Raw genomic sequence first — 17,611 nt, 5'->3', positions numbered from 1 at the left:
CTTAGATCCACACAACTCTGTACCGCCAGCCTGTGGTGCTGCATTCTGCATCATTGCGTGTGGCGGTGCGAGTCTAAGAGGGACTCATGGACTAGCATCGGATTTACGTACTTGAGTTGGACTGGGCTGGGATGCCTTCTTCATATATAATTGTCTCTTAACATGAAGCTCTTTCTTACATATAGATGACTGTCATGTTAGTCAAGCCGGCCTAACACAATTCCTATAGACTTGAGCAGAAGTGCCCCATGGCGTTCTCCAGGCTCAATCTTTACAGAAGCAGACTGCTACCTCTTTCTCTCATGGAGCAGTTAGTGGGTTCAAACCATATCCTTTTTGGTCGTTAGCCAAGTGCCTAACCACAGTGCCCCCAGGATTTAGTTATCAAACTAAGAACTTAATAGCACCATACTATTAACTAGACTGACCCCAGACTTCATTAAAGGTTTCTCCAGCTTTCCCATGAATGTCCTACTTCTATCCTATCCTGGCTACCACATTCTGCTCGTTTTCCGTGACTCCTCAGTCTCCTCCAATCTGGCAGTTTCTTGGTCTTGTCTTCCGTGACCTTGTCACTTTTAAAGAGTGCTAGCCATTTATTGTGTGTAATAGCTCTAAACTTGGGCTCATGTGATATTTTCTCACGAGTAGACAGAGGTTACAGGTTTGTGAGACCCATGCCACAGAGGTGATCGCCCCTGCTCATCCCATCGCATCGCGGAGATCACGATGTCAGCCTGACCTAGTGACGGCGGGGTCTGCCAGCTTGCTCCCCAGTACAGCACTGGTTCCCTTTCCTGTATTCTCTTCCTTAGAAGTGAGTCTCCAAGCCTTGCTTACATTCCCGGGGCAGCAGAGCAAGCACTACCGCCTCTAGGACAAAGGGTCAAAGAATTTGTGGGCATATGATAAACCCGCCTCAGTAATTAATAACTATTTTAAGATAAACATTTTGAGGTTATACAAATACTCTGCTTTCTCAGTAATGTGTCACCCACGTATTTTCGTTTGCATCAGTGGGTTTTATGAGTGGCAGTTAAGACAGGGAACCTCAATGGTGCAGAGGTTATACATTGGACTGAGAAGCACAGGTCAGGAGTTCAAAACCACCAGCAGCTCTGTGGGAGAAAGATGACATGTCTACTCCTGTCAAGAGTTCCCAGGCTTGCAAACCCAGCGGGGGCATTTCTACTCTGCCCAACACAGTCGTCACGAGTTGAACTCGATGGCAGGAAATGTCTCTTTTTAGGTCATAGCTGTTTCCCATTTACCTCCTTCCTTCTACATGGATTCATTTGAATTCTTCTGGAAGGAAGATAAAACAAACAAAAAGTCCCTTTGTTCTTGTTGTGGACGTACACAACAAGAGTTCAACGGGTCTGCAAGTACAATTCAGGGGCATTGATTCTAGTCTTTGAGCTATGCAGTCATTGTCAACCTCTTCTCCTGGAGCGGCTCCTCGCCATTCACACAGACTCAGTGCTTCTCAGGGTCCTACCTAACCTTCTGAGTGGTTGCGACTCAATCATCTAGAGATAACTTTTTAAAGAGCCCACTGCTCAAGGCAGACTTATTTTTCTAGTGAAGCTACAACACTGGCTTTAAGAAGAGTTCAGGGGATAATTTTGGTTTGAGGTAGAAAGATGACCTCAGGGCAATCGTTTCAGAGGTTCATCTAGTCTCTGTGACCCCAGAAACTCTGGATTGTATGAAAGTTTGTAATTATGCTCTGAATTTCCCCCTTTTGATCAGGATTTTCTATAAATTTGGTCATGGTAGCAAGAAACCATCTAGTTTGCAAGGAAGATGTAGGGAAGCAATATTGTAACCTGATTTGATTTCACTAGATATAGCAATGAGACGAGATTCATGGTCCTATAATGTTGATATAAACTTACAGTTTTTATTGAAAACACAATCAAAGGTATATTTAATGGAAGTGGTCAGGCCTCTCAGGAAAGCAAGAGCAATACATCTTAAACAGTGAGATACCTTTAACTGTGACAGATATGGTGTGATGGATAACTCCGAAGGCATTTTTGGCTATACACTGGTATTTTCCCGAATCGGCTTCTGAAGCATGAATAATCTGCAGTGTTTTCCTAAAGTTCTTATAAAATGTCCGGTTGATGGGTAAGGCTCCATCCTCTTTAATCCAGTGAATAATAGGTGTAGGTCTGATGGGATAAACAAATAACAAAGTTACCATGAGAAAGTTCAACTGTGACTACTTTGAAGCATACAATTTCATGCAAGCTTATAATAAATTATTGATAGAGAGATCATAAGGACTCATAAGACAGTTTAAATAAGCATCACCGTTTAATAAATACTACTCTGCAAGTTAGCATCTTCCCCACTTACAGGACTATACTAATCTACGGCACACCCTAAACTTGGACTTCAAGGATACAGTAAGAATCCTGCCATGATGCTACACTGAAGGGACTTAATTATCCTCTTTCAAGTTCTGAACAATGAAGGACTCATGGGAAAAATTTTTTTTTAATGAATGTGCTAGGTCAGCCAAGAAGTTAATGATACCAAGCTTTACATTTTTATCATCCAAGTTTAAAAGTCTTTCAAACAGAGCAAGGAAAGATTGCATTTCAGATCAGGAGAGGTGTGTGTCAGGGTTGTATCGTTTCCTCATATTTATTCCATCTGTGTGCTGAGCAAATAATCCGAGAAGCTGAGCTGTATGAAGAAGAGCCCGGCATCTGGATTGGAGGAAGGTTCATTAGCAACCGGAGATATGGAGATGACAGAACCTTGCTTGTTGGAAGCAAGGAGCACTTATTGGTAAAGCTCAAAGCCTTCAGTATGGATGGCAACTCAGTGCAAAGGAAACAAAAATCTCACAACTGAACCAATGGGCAAGATCATGATAGGCAGAGGAGAGGTCGATGTTTCCAAGGACTTCATTTTCCTTGGATCCCCAAGCGACCCTCATGAGAGCAGCAGTGGGGAAACGAAGGGTCACTGCACTGGGAAACCAGCTGCAAAATACCTCGAGGTTTGAAGAGCGTGTCACCTGAGCCCTGAGGTGCGCCTGGCCCAAGCCTGGTGTTTTCATTCCCCTCCTAACGAATAAGGACGACGGCGGCAGAAGAAGCGATGCCTTTGATCACGGTGTTGGCAAAGAACATGGAAAGTCCCGTGGACTGCCGGACAACAACAACAACAAATCTGTTTTGGAAGTGGAGTCAGAATGCTCCTTAGGAGTGAGGATAGGAAGTGAGGATCTGGTTTCATGTACTTTGGACATGTTACGAGGAGAGACCAGTCTCGGGAAAAGGGCGTCAGGTTTGATACTGTAAAGGGCGGTGGAAAAGAGGAAGACCCGCGACAAGATTGATGACGCGTGGTCACTGCCACCACGGTCTCTTTCATAGGACCAGCCGTGGGGCTGCCACGAGCAGAAGGGTTTCGTTCTGGCCTCCATTGGGCCTCTATGAGTTGCAATGGACTCGGGGCACCTAGCAAGTTAAAAATGCACAGGAAAAGAACTGATGTGCACATCTGAGTCCTTGAACTTTTACATACATTTACATACCGAATAGAAGAACTGTTCAATTACACCACGGGCCACATGATGATGTAAATTAAGTAATTCAAGGAATAGTGATTATAATTTCATTAGATTTCATTATAATAATTTCATTATTAAGATATTTTAAGTTGTTATACTCATTGATAAGAGTCGATCAAATTCACCTGCTACAAAGACCTAGCCTTGCCCCTACATTGCTCTCTGACCTTGGATACCTGACTTCTTGGGCCTCGGGGGGGAGGGACAGTGTAAGATACGAAACAATAATAATATATAATTGATCAGGGGGGGGGGGGGGGGAACAAAAGTGCTCGGATGGATCCGAGGACTTCAGGAGGCTTCCGTGAGAGTGAAAGTACAAGGGCATCCAGCACAAGCATTTATTAAGTGCTGCATTATACAACTAGTACTCAGCAATATGTTGGGAAAATAAAGGCAGAAAGGAATTGTGTAGACGCTCAGGAAGATCACAATACTTGTCATCAAAAATGCAAGTGAGATTGTTTGTAGAATTGTTTTTGGCTTGTTTGATTTAGTGAAAATAATTGAGCCTATTTATTTGATTAAATGATAGCTGCTAAAATTAAACCATGCTGTGTGTACATAAAATAAGATGTGAGATTATCTTAAAAATTGAAGATGGTGTACACATGTGGAATATGATAACATTATGATGTTTCCTTTTGGTTAGACTTCGTATCTCCTGACTTGGGCATGAGAGGGAGATGGGGATGGAAGCATGAATGTCAACCATATCTTACATACCACAAAGCCATTATTTTTTCTGTTTTTAAGAATAGAAAATACTATGATTCTTTGAGTAGAATGCTTATTGTTTTATAACAAGAGTCTTGGTCTTTCAATATTTCAAGCATTTAGTATTCCTTTGGGAGTTCTGTAAAATTTCCCCAAACTGACTGTATTTTAGTTTTTAAGAAAATATCCTTTGTGTAAGGTGGGGTTCACCAAATTATGAGAACAAGTATTGTCATGAATTAGATTGTGGTCTCCAAATAGATACGGTGAAGTAGTAACCTTCAGACCTGTGAACACGTGAGGTTGTATGGGAACTGACTGGATTTTTAAATATTGGGATGGGTTCTAATCCCATCCAAGTGGTGTCTTATAAAAATGTTAGACCTAGAGAGAAGACATTATTAGAAGATGTATCAATAGGACACAGAATGCTTAGGATTGCTGACGACCACCAGAAGGTAGGAGTGAGGCATGGAATAGCTCCTCATGTCAAGAAACTGAACTTATTTGAAAAGAGAGTTTGCTAGTTCTCAGTAACTTGAGGAATTCAGAGGAGTGGCTTGTGATTTCCTGTCGTGGCCAGCAGAGGCCTCCATGCACCTCTTGAAGTCAAGTGATTCCTGGAAGCCTATTCTGGGCAAGGATGTGGGACCAGTGAGTGACCAGCTCAAGGACAGCCTGGATCACAGCCGGGGAGGGGAAATGGTTTCTGAGAGTCCACTCAAAGTTGTCAGCAGACGTGCTCATATCCATAGCAGTTGTCCTGTACCAGACACCGAGTGGGAGCTATGTCAATGCTGACTATGGATGTGTACCTAACGTACCACGAGAGTGTCTCATATCGAGCTGAAGCCCCCATGTAATCGTGTCGAAGGCATATCAATTTGGGAGTGTGCACAACGGAAACATTTGCAAAGAATGCGGGGTTGTTCTTGTGGCTTGCTACTAGGAAATAGCGGAAAGGGAAGCATGCCAGTTCCTGGCTTAGATCGGAAGAGTCTGGGTGAGCTTCTGTTGTCTATTAGAAGTTCATGGCCAAGAGCTCGGGTGCTCCAGCCAAGAGCTTGCAGACCCTGACTCCCAGCAAATGCATGGGGAGCTCCAAAAGAAATGAACTGGATCCAGTCTGCATCGGAACATACTTGTAGTCCTGCAGATAAATGGTCAATAATAAATAGCTATTGTTTTGAGGGCACTAAGTTTTGATGAGGCTTATTACACAACAGTAGCATAATGACACAATCTAATTATAACCATAGAGATCGTCAGGTGATTACTGGTACTTCTTTCAGGATCAATACTGCTGAATGAACAAATTATTTTAGCAGTACTACTAGATTCATATTACCTATGTTTAAAAGAGTCATGAAAACGTTCATGATGCCTAGGAGGTAGTATGCGGCAACTCTTTCTTTATGACATGAATGCCTCTCTCGGGGTTGCATCCTTTCACCACACTATTCAATGTGTATGCTGAGAAACAGGGCTCTCTGAAGAAGGCTGCAGCAGCAGGATGGGAGGAAGGCTTACTAACAACCTATGATATGCATAAGCCACACCTTGCTTGCTAAAAACATACGGGACCAGAAGCACTTGTTGATAGAGATCAAAGGCTTCAGCCAGCAGTCTTTGATCAACAGCTCAATGTTTGGATTACAACTCAATGTAAAGAAAACAAGCATCTTCACAATTGGACTAATCAATAACATCACGGTAAACAGAAAAGAATGAGGTTGCCAACAATTTGATTTTGCTTGAATCCACCCATCCGTGCTCAGGGAAGCAGCAACCAGCTACATTGGGCAAATCTGCTGCTCACAGCCTCTTTAAAAGTGTTAAAGAACAAAGGGGTCACTTTGAGGACTAACAGGCTCCTGACCTAAGCCCTGATATTTCAATGGTTTCATACACAAGTGAACGTTGGGCAAGGAAAAAGGAAGAATGTGGAAGACTTGATGCCTTTGAATTACAGTGTAGGCAAAGGGGACGGGAAGTACTGTGCACTGCCAGCAAAACAAACAATTGTGTCTGGGAAGAATGAGAGTCAGAATGTTCCATAGTCATGGACCTAGCAAGACTCCATTGGATATATGATCAGGGACAACCAGCCCCTCGTGTTTGGTAGCAGTATAGAGAACGGCCCTCCAGGAGATGGATGGAGCCAGTGGCTGTCATCTGTAGGTTCAAACATCACGAGCACGGGGAGGATGGCTCAGGACCGGGCAAGGTTTCATTATGTTTTCCAGAGGGTTGCTTGCTATGAGATGGAACCGACTAGAGGGCACCTGACAACAACAATATCAACCTACTTGTATTTTCATGTGAAGTATGAAACAGAGTACCCAGCACACAAAGTGTAAGCTCACAATCGAACAACAATATCAACCTACTTGTATTTTCATGTGAAGTAGGAAACAGAGTACCCAGCACACAAAGTGTAAACTCACAATCGAACAATATCAACCTACTGTATTTTCATGTGAAGTATGAAATAGAGTAGTACTCAGCACACAAAGTGTAAACTCACAATCGAACAACAATATCAACCTACTGTATATTCATGTGAAGTAGGAAATAGAGTACCCAGCACACAAAGTGTAAACTCACAGTCCTTCTGCAATGCACTCCAGCGAGAGAGCATTTCCTCGTAATTCCTCTTTGCTACTTGCATTGCCCTCTGGAGTTAAAAACGTTGGTGGCCTCTCTTTACTTGATTTAGCTGCAAAGAGGATGCATTAAAAGTTGTCAATTTCTAGTTATGCATATCCCTAGAAATGCAGCTCACTATCAAAATAGCTGTCTAAAATTGGAAACCCTTTTCAAAGCCATGTAACAGAAGGCGTGCAATTTGTTAAGCTACACGTACACACACTTGGCCTTGAAAATAGTCATCACTCACTCAGTTAATGAAGAACAGAAAGCAATTTGGGTTAGTTGAGCGCTGGTGTGAAGGGCTTACTTTCCTTTTGTGCATTTCCTTAATGTGGGCTCAGTGTTTATGAATTTTCAATGGGTTGGAATATTTCCAAAATGTAGACCGAAAAAGGAAAATCCTATTATATAATTAGACATTGCATATGATTATGGCTCAGGTCAAAACAAAAATTAACTGTCTATCATCTGGAAGATGTGAGGTCTTTTAGAAAAGATATAATTATGGAAAAGGTATTGTGGTTACCACCAGGGACCAAAGTACAGCCAATTTTGTCAAATTAATCAAGAAGATGCCGTATTTTCGCACAAAGAAAATACACATTTCTTTTGTGTTTGTTTGTTTGTTTGTTTGGCCAATTGTGCTATGCCAGATGTACTACGTCACTCCGTTCAGCAGTCTGTCTGGTATGTAGGTGAGAGCATGTTATTTACATGGGAGCGTCATTGGTGAAAAGATATAGTACATTTGTGAGGGATACCTAACGTATCAAGACCCAAAACTACAACATGTGAGGGACAACAAAACAGCTAGATGAAGACCTGGCAAATTACATGCCATCTATTAAAACAGTGGTGGAATGAAGGACATTTGTATTGATTTCCTTAATGCAAACATAAAGAAGACCCCAAGATATGAAGACGCTATTATGGACGTCCAAGTTCTTCGGGGGATTCATACAAGCCGCCTTCTCTTTTATGGAGGTCTCGTGATCTGTGTCTTATCTCCTGAAGGCCTTCCAAAAGGAAAAAACAAACTATTGAAGTAGAAAATAAACTGTCGTCAAGTTCTATAGCCTTTTACAGTTTTCAAAAATGCTTTAATGCATGAGCTCTATCTGATGCTCACAGATCCTGAATGAAAATGCAATCTAGGAAGTATTTCATTTCTAAGGGAATAAAGCAAAAAACCTGAATTCTAGAGCAGGTGACTATGGAGACATTAGCGCTTTCCTACGGGATTTGATATTTTAAAGGAAGCCTACTTCTCTGAAAGCACCCAGGGCTGGGAGGGGGTGGGGAAGCGGAGGGACTGGGGGGCAGGGGGAATGATTTTGAGGTCCATATGTTTTCAGAAGTACATTAAAATAAAATAAAAGCAGGGAATGTGGAATCTATCCTGGTTATGAAGGGATACTTCTATTTTTAAAAAATGTTCTATCTTCAGGATAAAAGTTACCCTAGCAGATGATCTATCTTACAGATGATTAAAATAGCTTGATATCCCAAACCTGCTTTTTTCATCGATACACTATATTTTAGAGTCATTATCTCCTTTAGGAAATCCAACTCTTTTCTATTTAAGAGAGTGAGATAAGATGCTGTCTATTAAAAATTCTGATATCTCAAGATGCCAACTCAGGTTTAAACAAAACTGAGGGACATATTCTTGCAGATTATACTGGTCATGTCATGTGGGAACACATGGGGAATGGGATGTTTGCTATGGAAGTTCACTGAAGTTAGTTGCCAAAGGTTATGAAGTATTTGATGAGTTAGTAATCGAGCAGACTAAAAGACTGCCAATTTTTACTCAGGCCACAGGAAAATGTTAATGGATACGACAAAAATGAAAAACACGCTTCCACACCTGCATGAAAGATTTTCTTTCAATTCACGTGAAATGGTTCTTTACATGGAAACAGTTCAAAATGCGTCCTCATTATCAAACATGCATCGTGGAAAATGTTTTCGTGACAGATGTTTGAAAGTTTATAACTACAGTTCCACCAAGCATACTTGCACTCCAGTGGTACTAAGCATGTAATTAGAAACTTCGTAAAGAATAAGGTTAAATAGCCATGGAGGTGAAGTTAGTGAACTAAAGTCTACAATGAAGGAGAGGGAAATCAGTTACAATCACCATGACTCACCACCATAAACCTCAGTGTCACTCAAATTAGCAGCGATAGTGTCATTCAATTCATCCACTGAAATAGACAGGAGATCATGAAGAATGCACACGAGCAGGGACAGATCAAAAAAGCACGGGGCAGTAAGAGCACCGGGGTCGACTCTAGTGACAACGCATCATCCCGACTAAGGCAAAACCGTGCTTGACATTGTACACGATAAACTCACGGGATCACTCACCCCAACCAGGGATGTGGGCCCCCTCTCTTAGGCTGCAAGACGGCCCAGTGAACGGCATCATGTGGCAAAAAGCACACTCAGATGCTGAGAGCACGAAGTATATTCCAAAACTTAATACAGAAATAGTATTGGCAATAAAAGTTGCTTATGTATAGCAAAGAAAAGTAATATGCAGTATTTGAAATATGCCTGTTCTTTCTGAGATGTAGGCCAACACTTCTGCAATTACTTGCAGGTAGTTTCTTCAATGAACCACCTGTTTCCTCCAGAGTTGGTAGTATTCAGTATTGAATTATTATTAGTCTACTTGACTCATGTTTGTCAGCATCACGGAAAGAGAGGTTTGGGAAGCGGAAGTCTTACCTGAAAGCACCCTCACAGAAATAGGTTGTTTCTGCTGTATGGTCTGAGTGTGATTAAACCTGGCATAGCAGATATAGTCCTCCCGGCTGTCCTCTGGGAGGACATTGGAAAAATAAAGGTCTCCATTGAGACCCTGGGAGACTCGCTCACTTTGCGGAAGTCTTTGAAAGGCTGGAGAAAAGCAGAAAGATACCCCAGATCATTCATTCCATCATAGAAGTAGCCACTTTCCCAATTCGTGAGATAAACGTGTCTACATAAATATTTCTTTCACTAACAGTTCGGTGACCTTCCTTGGAATAGTTTCCTTTTCTCCAAATCTCTTTGAACAAAAAGTCATTTAAAAACACACAAACCCCCCGACATTTCAAAACTCCAACTCCAACTGGCCAACCGGCGTGTCTGTGGGTGGGAATAGAGGTGAGATTAGGATTACACAGTCGAGTATCTTATTGACCAAATGTAAATTAGAATGATTTAAGTATATTCTATCAAAAGAGTTGGTGTGACTTTTTAATACTTAAATTAGCATCTAGTTGTAAACAACTAAGATTTCTTCTTGCTTGGATCCACAGGCAATGCTTACTGTGTTGGGTACATCTGCTGCACAAGGCCTCTCTTCTGGGTGTGGACAAGCAAAGATGTTACTTTGAGGACTAGGGTGCACCTGACCCAAACCATGGTATTTCCTGTTGGTTTCTAAGCCTTTGAATGTTAGGCGTTGAATAGGGAAGACAGAAGAAGAGTCTGCATTGGATTGTGGTGCTGGTGACAAATACTGACAGTGCCATGCACTGCCCAAAGGACAAGCAAGTCAGTGTGTTTGGGAAGAAGGACGGCCAGAATACTCTTTAGAAGCAAGAATGGCGAGTCTTCGCATCACATGCTTTGGACATGTTATCTGGAAAAGGACATCATGCTTGGTAGAGCGGCAGTGAAAAAGAGATGTGCTGACACAGTGGCTGCAAAACTGGGGCCAAACGCAGGCACAATTGCGAGGAGGGCGCAGGACGGGGTATTGCTTGGTTCTGCTGTGCAGAGGGCCGTTATGAGTCAGAACAAACACGCAGACACACACGTACCTTAGAACGTGCGCTAAAGGAGCGTCCCTGGATGTCTAACATCGGGTCCATCTACACAACAGTCGGAAGGCAGATACTTTGAGAGCACGTCATGGTGAGCTAGACCTGTGCTGGGTTTGGGGGCCCCTAGAGCCCCTGCTCTGGCAGGCAGTAAAAAGGACCACAGACCACCATCTGGTTCAATGACATCGCTGTTCAATGCTGTGCCCTGCCTCCACCTCCTAGTCTCCCCCACCTGCTCTACTTCTTCTCCCCGAACTACATATCCATTTCTAAAGGAAATTTGCTTCCCTTGAAACCCACCAAAGTCAGGTGTGAAAACCTATTTCTAAAAGGTCAGAGCTTTGAAAATACTAGGGAGCAGTTTGACTCTGTGCACAGGGGGTTGTCAGGAGGTGGAAGTGACCAGACAGCAGCCACTACCACCACCACCAACCAAATGACCAGTTCACCCATTGCTGTGCAGCTGTCTACTCCTGGTCACCCTTGTGTGTCAAAGCAGAATCTACTGAACACGGTCTCCCCTGGCTGCCTTTTGGGAAGTAGACAACCAGGCCTTGTTTTAAGTGGGCTTGAACCTCCAACCTTCCAGTTAGCAGCTGACTGCCTCTGTACCACCCTGGGCCTCTTTGCCTTTCACATCTACAGTTTATCGCCCGACTCCCTACTAGACTTTTGAGCTGTAGGAGGCCTGAAGCCTTCATCAGCTTTGTACACTGTTGTATCCCGGGATCGGTGCCTCGCCTTAATTGGGTGCTTGTTAAAGGATGGAATGACTGGCTGCCTTTGCGGTTCCGGCATGACCATTTACTTTCTTTGCAGATGTTATGGCCTGGGGGATTTCCCCCCCCCCCTCCAGGTAGACTCAAGCAGCTGTGCTTCTCCTACCGCGGCCCCCTCCTCTCTGTTTTAGAAAATGCACAAGGATGGCTAGAAGCTGGTGCTCTTTCGGGAAGGAAAAGGCAGAGTAACGTGGAGTCAAAGCTTGAAAGTAAGTTAATGGAGCTCCTGGTCAAGATGAGGTTTTGACTGGTGGTTATAAGCGAATGGGTTTAAGGTTTAAACACATTAAACTGTAAGCCATTTAATCTCTAGGGAAAAGGCTATTTTAAAAACTTTTCTGAAAAATAATGAACATGTATTTAATGAATACTTAGAGCTGTAGGAGGCGGGACTTTGCTGTTTGAGTTTCTTTTCATTCTCTTTGAAAGACGTGCCCAGGAGAACCAGCGTTAGAATATGCCATCTTGTAAGCAGAGTGGTGGCAAAGATCTGGATTGTCCTCATTTCTCAGATGTAACCACCTTAAACATTAGAGATGTTTTGCCAACCGCCTAAAGACTGATATATGTAAATGATGTTTCCAGCAGTGCCATGGGTAACAATAGTGTCTTATGTAGATGATTTGGGGATTTACATGTGCAATGTCACCGACCTCATTTAGGCCAAAACCCTTTCCTTTTATTTATTTTTAGGTTTGCAAAGAGGCCTTTCTTTTATCTAGCTCAAATAGACACTATCACACCTTTTACTAAAAAGTTGCTCCTTTTACGAAAATAGTTCAAATCAATGTCTGTACCACACTATGAAAAAAGGCTGGTTCTCTCCCAAATCAAAGGGATTCAACTGAAGGTGGGCATGGGCATTGGAGCCAGTAGGTGGGTGGCCAGACTTGGGCCACTTCCAAAGAGTGGCCCAAACCCCTGAGATATGAACATTGACAGCCCTGCTCCTCATCTCTTACAAAGCACAAAATCAGGAGTATTTGTGTCCTCTCAAGCCTCAAGGAACAGGCAAGGTCACTTCTGAACACTGGTGTGTAGCTAAGAACTGGGGTCCGACTGCTCAGCAGGTTGCAATGGGGCTGGGGGCACCGCTGCAGGAGGGGGAGGTCAGCAAAATTGGAAAAGTCTAAGGGCAGCAAGACCCGGGCATGTGAAGGGACGGGCCCTTATGAAGGGTCACTAACATCGGCAACAGCCCACCTGCTGTCACCAGGCACTGGCCTTCCACCACCCTATACCCCAGCATGAGCTGTGTGCACCTGGCTGGGTCCCAGGGGCAGGTAGACCCACTACTGGCCACGGAACAGCCGAAAGCCCTTTCTATCGAGCCTCTGTGGCCTTTCTCACCTGGTCCACTGAGGCACTCAGCCTGGTCCCACTGGCCTCCTTTTTCTCCAGATGCTCACTAGGGATGCTCCCACTTTAGATTTGTACCTGGACACCCAGGACCCCTGGTTTACTCATGCATTTCTTTAGGTTTCCAAAGCCCTGTTACGAGGTCTTTCCTGACCATCTTACTTAAAACAGGACCTCTCAGCATCATTCTGATGCTCTCTCGTAGCACTCACCGTCAACTGACACGGCTTTGCTGCCTGCATTTATTGTCTGTCCTCTCATCCCTCATTCTCAGTTCTCTTACTGCCAAGAATGTGAGCTCAGGGTGTGCAGGGGATTTGTTCCTTTGTTGCAAGCAGTACCTGGTACGTGGTGGGTGCTCCGTAACACTGGGTGAATGAGTGGGTGAGTGAATAAAAAAGCATGTTGTTGCTTTCAAAGAACATTTCTTTCCAGAGCATCTCTAAAGCATCTGTGAACATTTTACAGAGCACAGGAAGTTGAGATTTATTATAATACGCCAGCAATCTGAAGACTCTTCAAGAGAGTTGAGATTTTAAAAAACTTACAATTATCCATCCAGAATATTATAGGTGGTGGTAATCCAATTGGGGGCCTGCAGGGAAGCACTAAAGACTGGCCATTTCGGAGCGTTATTGGTTCAAGTTTTTCTTTGGTCCACAACGGTGACCCTGTTAAATAGAATATTCACTGCTAAGTCATCACTGCACTGAAAATAAAAGGATCAATTCTTTTTAAAGTTCATCTATCAAAAAAAATGTTCATCTATCTAACTTTGGGGGGGAAATTCAGGATTTGTATACATTTAAAAATAATACTTGTAACTAACTCCTTCATTACCATAAAAAAACCCATTGGGTCTACGAATTTATACTAAGTAAATGATTACGATGGTACATAATGATTCTGCTACACAGAAAACACTTAAAGGTCAAAAGATTTGCAACTAAATAATTATACAATTATACATTTAATATAGCATGATATATACTACTTTTTAATAAGATTAACATGTAAATATTTAAGATATGAAGCCAGAAGAGCTTATAAAGTTATATTTCATAATGAGCTTCTTTAAAAGCACATACAAACATAGCCACCTAGAAAGAAATGGAAAATAACATGTGAACAGTGATTAGGATTCAAGAGCGATTTTACAGTTTCCACTCTAGTGTATGAACGATGCTTTCTCTACCAGGGGCTCAGATGATACAGGTCATCTACTGTCAAACAATGACCAGAGCTGCATGTGGCCATTGTTCTAAGACGTCATCTTGAGAGGATGGGGGTAATCCCTAGTGCCAAAAAGCCACAATAAATTCAAGGAATCGAGGCCACTCTATCTCTAGGGAAATTATAAAAGATGTTTATAGAAACAGCACTTAGATCTCAATTGCCCATTTCATACTGACTAGTTCTCTCCACCTGACTAAGTAAAGGCTAGCTCATAAAATATTTGAGGAAAAGCTAATTAGATCAATTCTGGCAAAAATATATATTTTTCTTAACTTTGCTTTTAAAAACCAGTACCTGAATAAAAGACATATCGGCTTAGCAAAGCAAAGTAGGAAGAAGCAATGATTTTTATGCACTTAAAGCCAAGCTATTAGAAGCGACCCCATTTACAACCCCCCCCCCCCTAGTCATGGTATTTGGCTGATACATAACAGATGCTGAGTCTGGGAGCAATATTTTAAAAGGTGGCATGCTTGGAGGCCAGGTTTCACTTACTGGATGGACGGATGACAATATTATTAGAAATGGCAGCCCCACGTTCATTCCTTGCTGTGCACTGATAGATGCCTTCGTAGGTCTCTGCTTTCCCCTCACTCATGATGTTGATAGTGAGGGTTCCTGAGCCAGCGCTCATGGTGACCATCGGGTCCTTATCTATGTCAAAATGGGTCCCATTACGTGTCCAGGAGAAGCTGCCCAACACAGGAAGTAACAATTACACTGGTTAATGGCCTAGAAAATAAGGATTCTCTTTGCTCTTTTGACAGATTTCTAGATGTCTTGTGGGTCTCTAGAAATAAGTACTAGATTTACTATTCAGTAAAAGAGCAAAACCGAAAATGGTTCATTGAATTATGACTTAGAAAAGAAAGTGTTGGCTGTGGGTTTTAAGGGCATGTTTTCATTAGAACCAATCCAAATCTGACTCAATAAGGAAATCATGCACACAAACTGCCTGTCATTTTTCAAAAGGGTTGGGGGGCGGGGTAAGATCAGGGGAGCAGGTCTCCCAGGCACATGCTCTTAGAGCTCTATTAGCATTTTTATTGTAAACTGCGTTGCTCATTGAGTTGGTAACCTGTCTATAAAACTTTGCTCTGGGCTACAATGTGACAAGAAAGGCAGAAACATATATAATTGATGAGACTAGTTTCAAGTTACCAAAGTGCAAAGTACAGGTTTGGAAGGAGAGGAGAAGACATGAAGTCATTGCTGTTTTAAATACGGGGAGTCCCTGGGTTTCAAACGAGATCAGTTCTTAACTGTGCCTTTCAATAGAATTTGTAAGTGAGTTGGAAGAGGAGCAAGCAGTTCTCGTTTGATCTAATTTCTGGTGCAGCAGGGTAGTATTGGGTTACTACCTGTAAGGTTGATGGTTCAGACCTACCAGATGCACCAAAGAAGAAAGTTGAAGCTGTTTGTTCCCATAAACATTTACAGCCTTGGAAACCATATGGTCCTACAGGGTTACCGTGAGGCCACGAGTTAGACTTGACTTGATGGCAGTGAGTTTGGGGTTTCGTTGGCTATTTTGGATGGAGCTCCAAGGACTCATAGAAGGCGCCATATGCAACCTCTTGGTTTTACAGATGAAGGACACGAGGCCCGGCAATAAGGGATTTGTCTGTGTCATGAGGCCATTTATTTCCGTACCACCATTGGAGGGCTCCTTCCCCATCTCTCTGTCACACTCAAGCATTTTGCAGATGAATGTAAGCAAGGAACGAGAACGTTCCAGGTTTCTAAGAAGGGAAAGCTGATGAGTTTAATTAAGCAAAAAGATAAAATCATGACCTTTCAAAGGACACATTCAGGACGAGTGGAGTCAGAGAACGTGATTTCAGTGTCTTTGAAGGGATTAGGGGAGTTGGTTGGGTCGACCAGGGGTAATCTGCAGTTCTCTGCATGGAGAACCATCCCGCCATGTAGTGCTCTCTGAGGCCGCAGTCCTCCTACAAGATCTCTAAAGCCGTGTCCAGATGGAGAGTCTCCCCCGGCAGAGCCCAGCACGGGGACAAGCAGAGGGCATACCCACCTTGGAGGAGGCTTCCCCTTGGCCTCACACTGGATGACAATATTCTCCCGAGGGTCAATAATATAATCTTTCGGAGACTGTTGCGTGATGGTTGGGGGTTGTACCACTTAATGGTAGAAAGAAGAGCAATGTAAAACAAACAAAGACATAATTGAACATCAGAACAGGAACTACAATGGGGAAAAGACTTTACCTGAGGCAAAATAGGCCGCCAATGTTTGTAATAATTTCTACTGGGCTGGTACACAGCTTCAAGTAAAACGTTACTTACAACTGGGATGTCACACCCCAACTTCCTTTTGACTTTACAACTTCCTTGGTAACTTTACATGCACTCACAAACACTGGTTTCCACACTGAAAGTTTGGGAAAAGGATGATCAGCACACGCCTAACATTAAAATCATTTCTTTTCTGATGTAACAATGAGAAATTCCTCTGCTTAGTACATCATTTCAGAAGGTGTCTGTTAAGGGAATTTAAGCAATGGAAGAAATGTGTATTTCTTTTAGGGAAGAATAACTCACATATGGTTCATCAGTGAGGTCATGTAAATTAGTATACTTTGCCGACAAATACATTTTGAGAGATTAAAGATCAAAAAGGTTGTTATATTGGAAACTTGATGTGCCTTATTAAAGGCAGATGAATTAAGACCAAATAGAAAGCAATCTTATTTAGAAGAAAAAATGGACATCTGTAAGATCTTTGTTCTGGAAGTCAACATTTCCATTGCCCTTTCTGAGATGTTGTCTGATCATTGATTGTCTTAGAGCTGCAGGAGCTCTGACCCAGAGCAATCTGACCTGAAGAAACCTGGTCTCTGTGCCTCCGACTCTCCTCAAGTTGCTTTAAGAGATGAACGTCAGCGTGTTAGGGCGGGAACAGACCGAGAAATGATCTGTTCCTACTTCCGCATCCACCACATGTCTGTCAGTTTGTCGTCCTGTGGTGGCTGTGTGTCACTGGGATCCAAGGGCTAGGCCACTGGTATTTCAAATCCTGGGAGGGCCACCCAAAGTGAAGGGGTTCCAGCAGAGCTTCCAGACTAACAACAGGCTAGGAAGAAGGAATAGGCTGCCCACTTGTGAGGAAGCAGCTGCTGAAAGCCCTCTGGACAGCATCAAACAGTGTCCGTTACCGAAAACCTCAGGAATAGAAGCAGAACATTGTCAGCTACAGTGCCACCAGGAGCCTGCAGGTCAGAAGGCACTCAAAATATGACTGAGAAAAAGCTGCCTTCTCAAAGTAGAGTTGTCCATAATGATGATGATGGAGCTATGGGAGCTAACGGCCTTTGGGACCTTCATTTGCTGACTAGGCACGACTCAAAAAGAGAAGGAACAGCTGCAAACATCAATTAATCATTTGAACTTGTAAAGACAAAGTATGACTCTCGGAAAATTGGATGTTGTTAAAAA

At 42.8% G+C, this 17,611-nt stretch overlaps 1 protein-coding gene across 1 annotated transcript in view; it reads right to left on the bottom strand.

Moving 5' to 3' along the window:
- NRCAM (neuronal cell adhesion molecule) overlaps window positions 1–17,611 on the bottom strand; it is a 257,338-nt gene that overhangs the window by 72,407 nt on the left and 167,320 nt on the right. Inside the window, exons 5-10 of the mRNA XM_030885203.2 lie at window positions 16,192–16,297; window positions 14,652–14,848; window positions 13,469–13,591; window positions 9,698–9,868; window positions 6,917–7,028; window positions 1,993–2,177 (exon numbers count right to left, since the gene is read on the bottom strand). Of these exons, the coding sequence (XP_030741063.1) occupies window positions 1,993–2,177; window positions 6,917–7,028; window positions 9,698–9,868; window positions 13,469–13,591; window positions 14,652–14,848; window positions 16,192–16,297 (894 nt within the window). The remainder of the gene's footprint in view (window positions 1–1,992; window positions 2,178–6,916; window positions 7,029–9,697; window positions 9,869–13,468; window positions 13,592–14,651; window positions 14,849–16,191; window positions 16,298–17,611) is intronic.

Source organism: Echinops telfairi, unplaced genomic scaffold, assembly GCF_000313985.2.
Source record: "Echinops telfairi isolate 266 unplaced genomic scaffold, ASM31398v2 ScPeMD7_23;HRSCAF=83, whole genome shotgun sequence".
Classification (NCBI taxonomy): Eukaryota; Metazoa; Chordata; class Mammalia; order Afrosoricida; family Tenrecidae; genus Echinops; species Echinops telfairi.
Note: the sequence above shows the minus strand (reverse complement) of the source record. Positions and strands in the feature narration are given on the sequence as shown.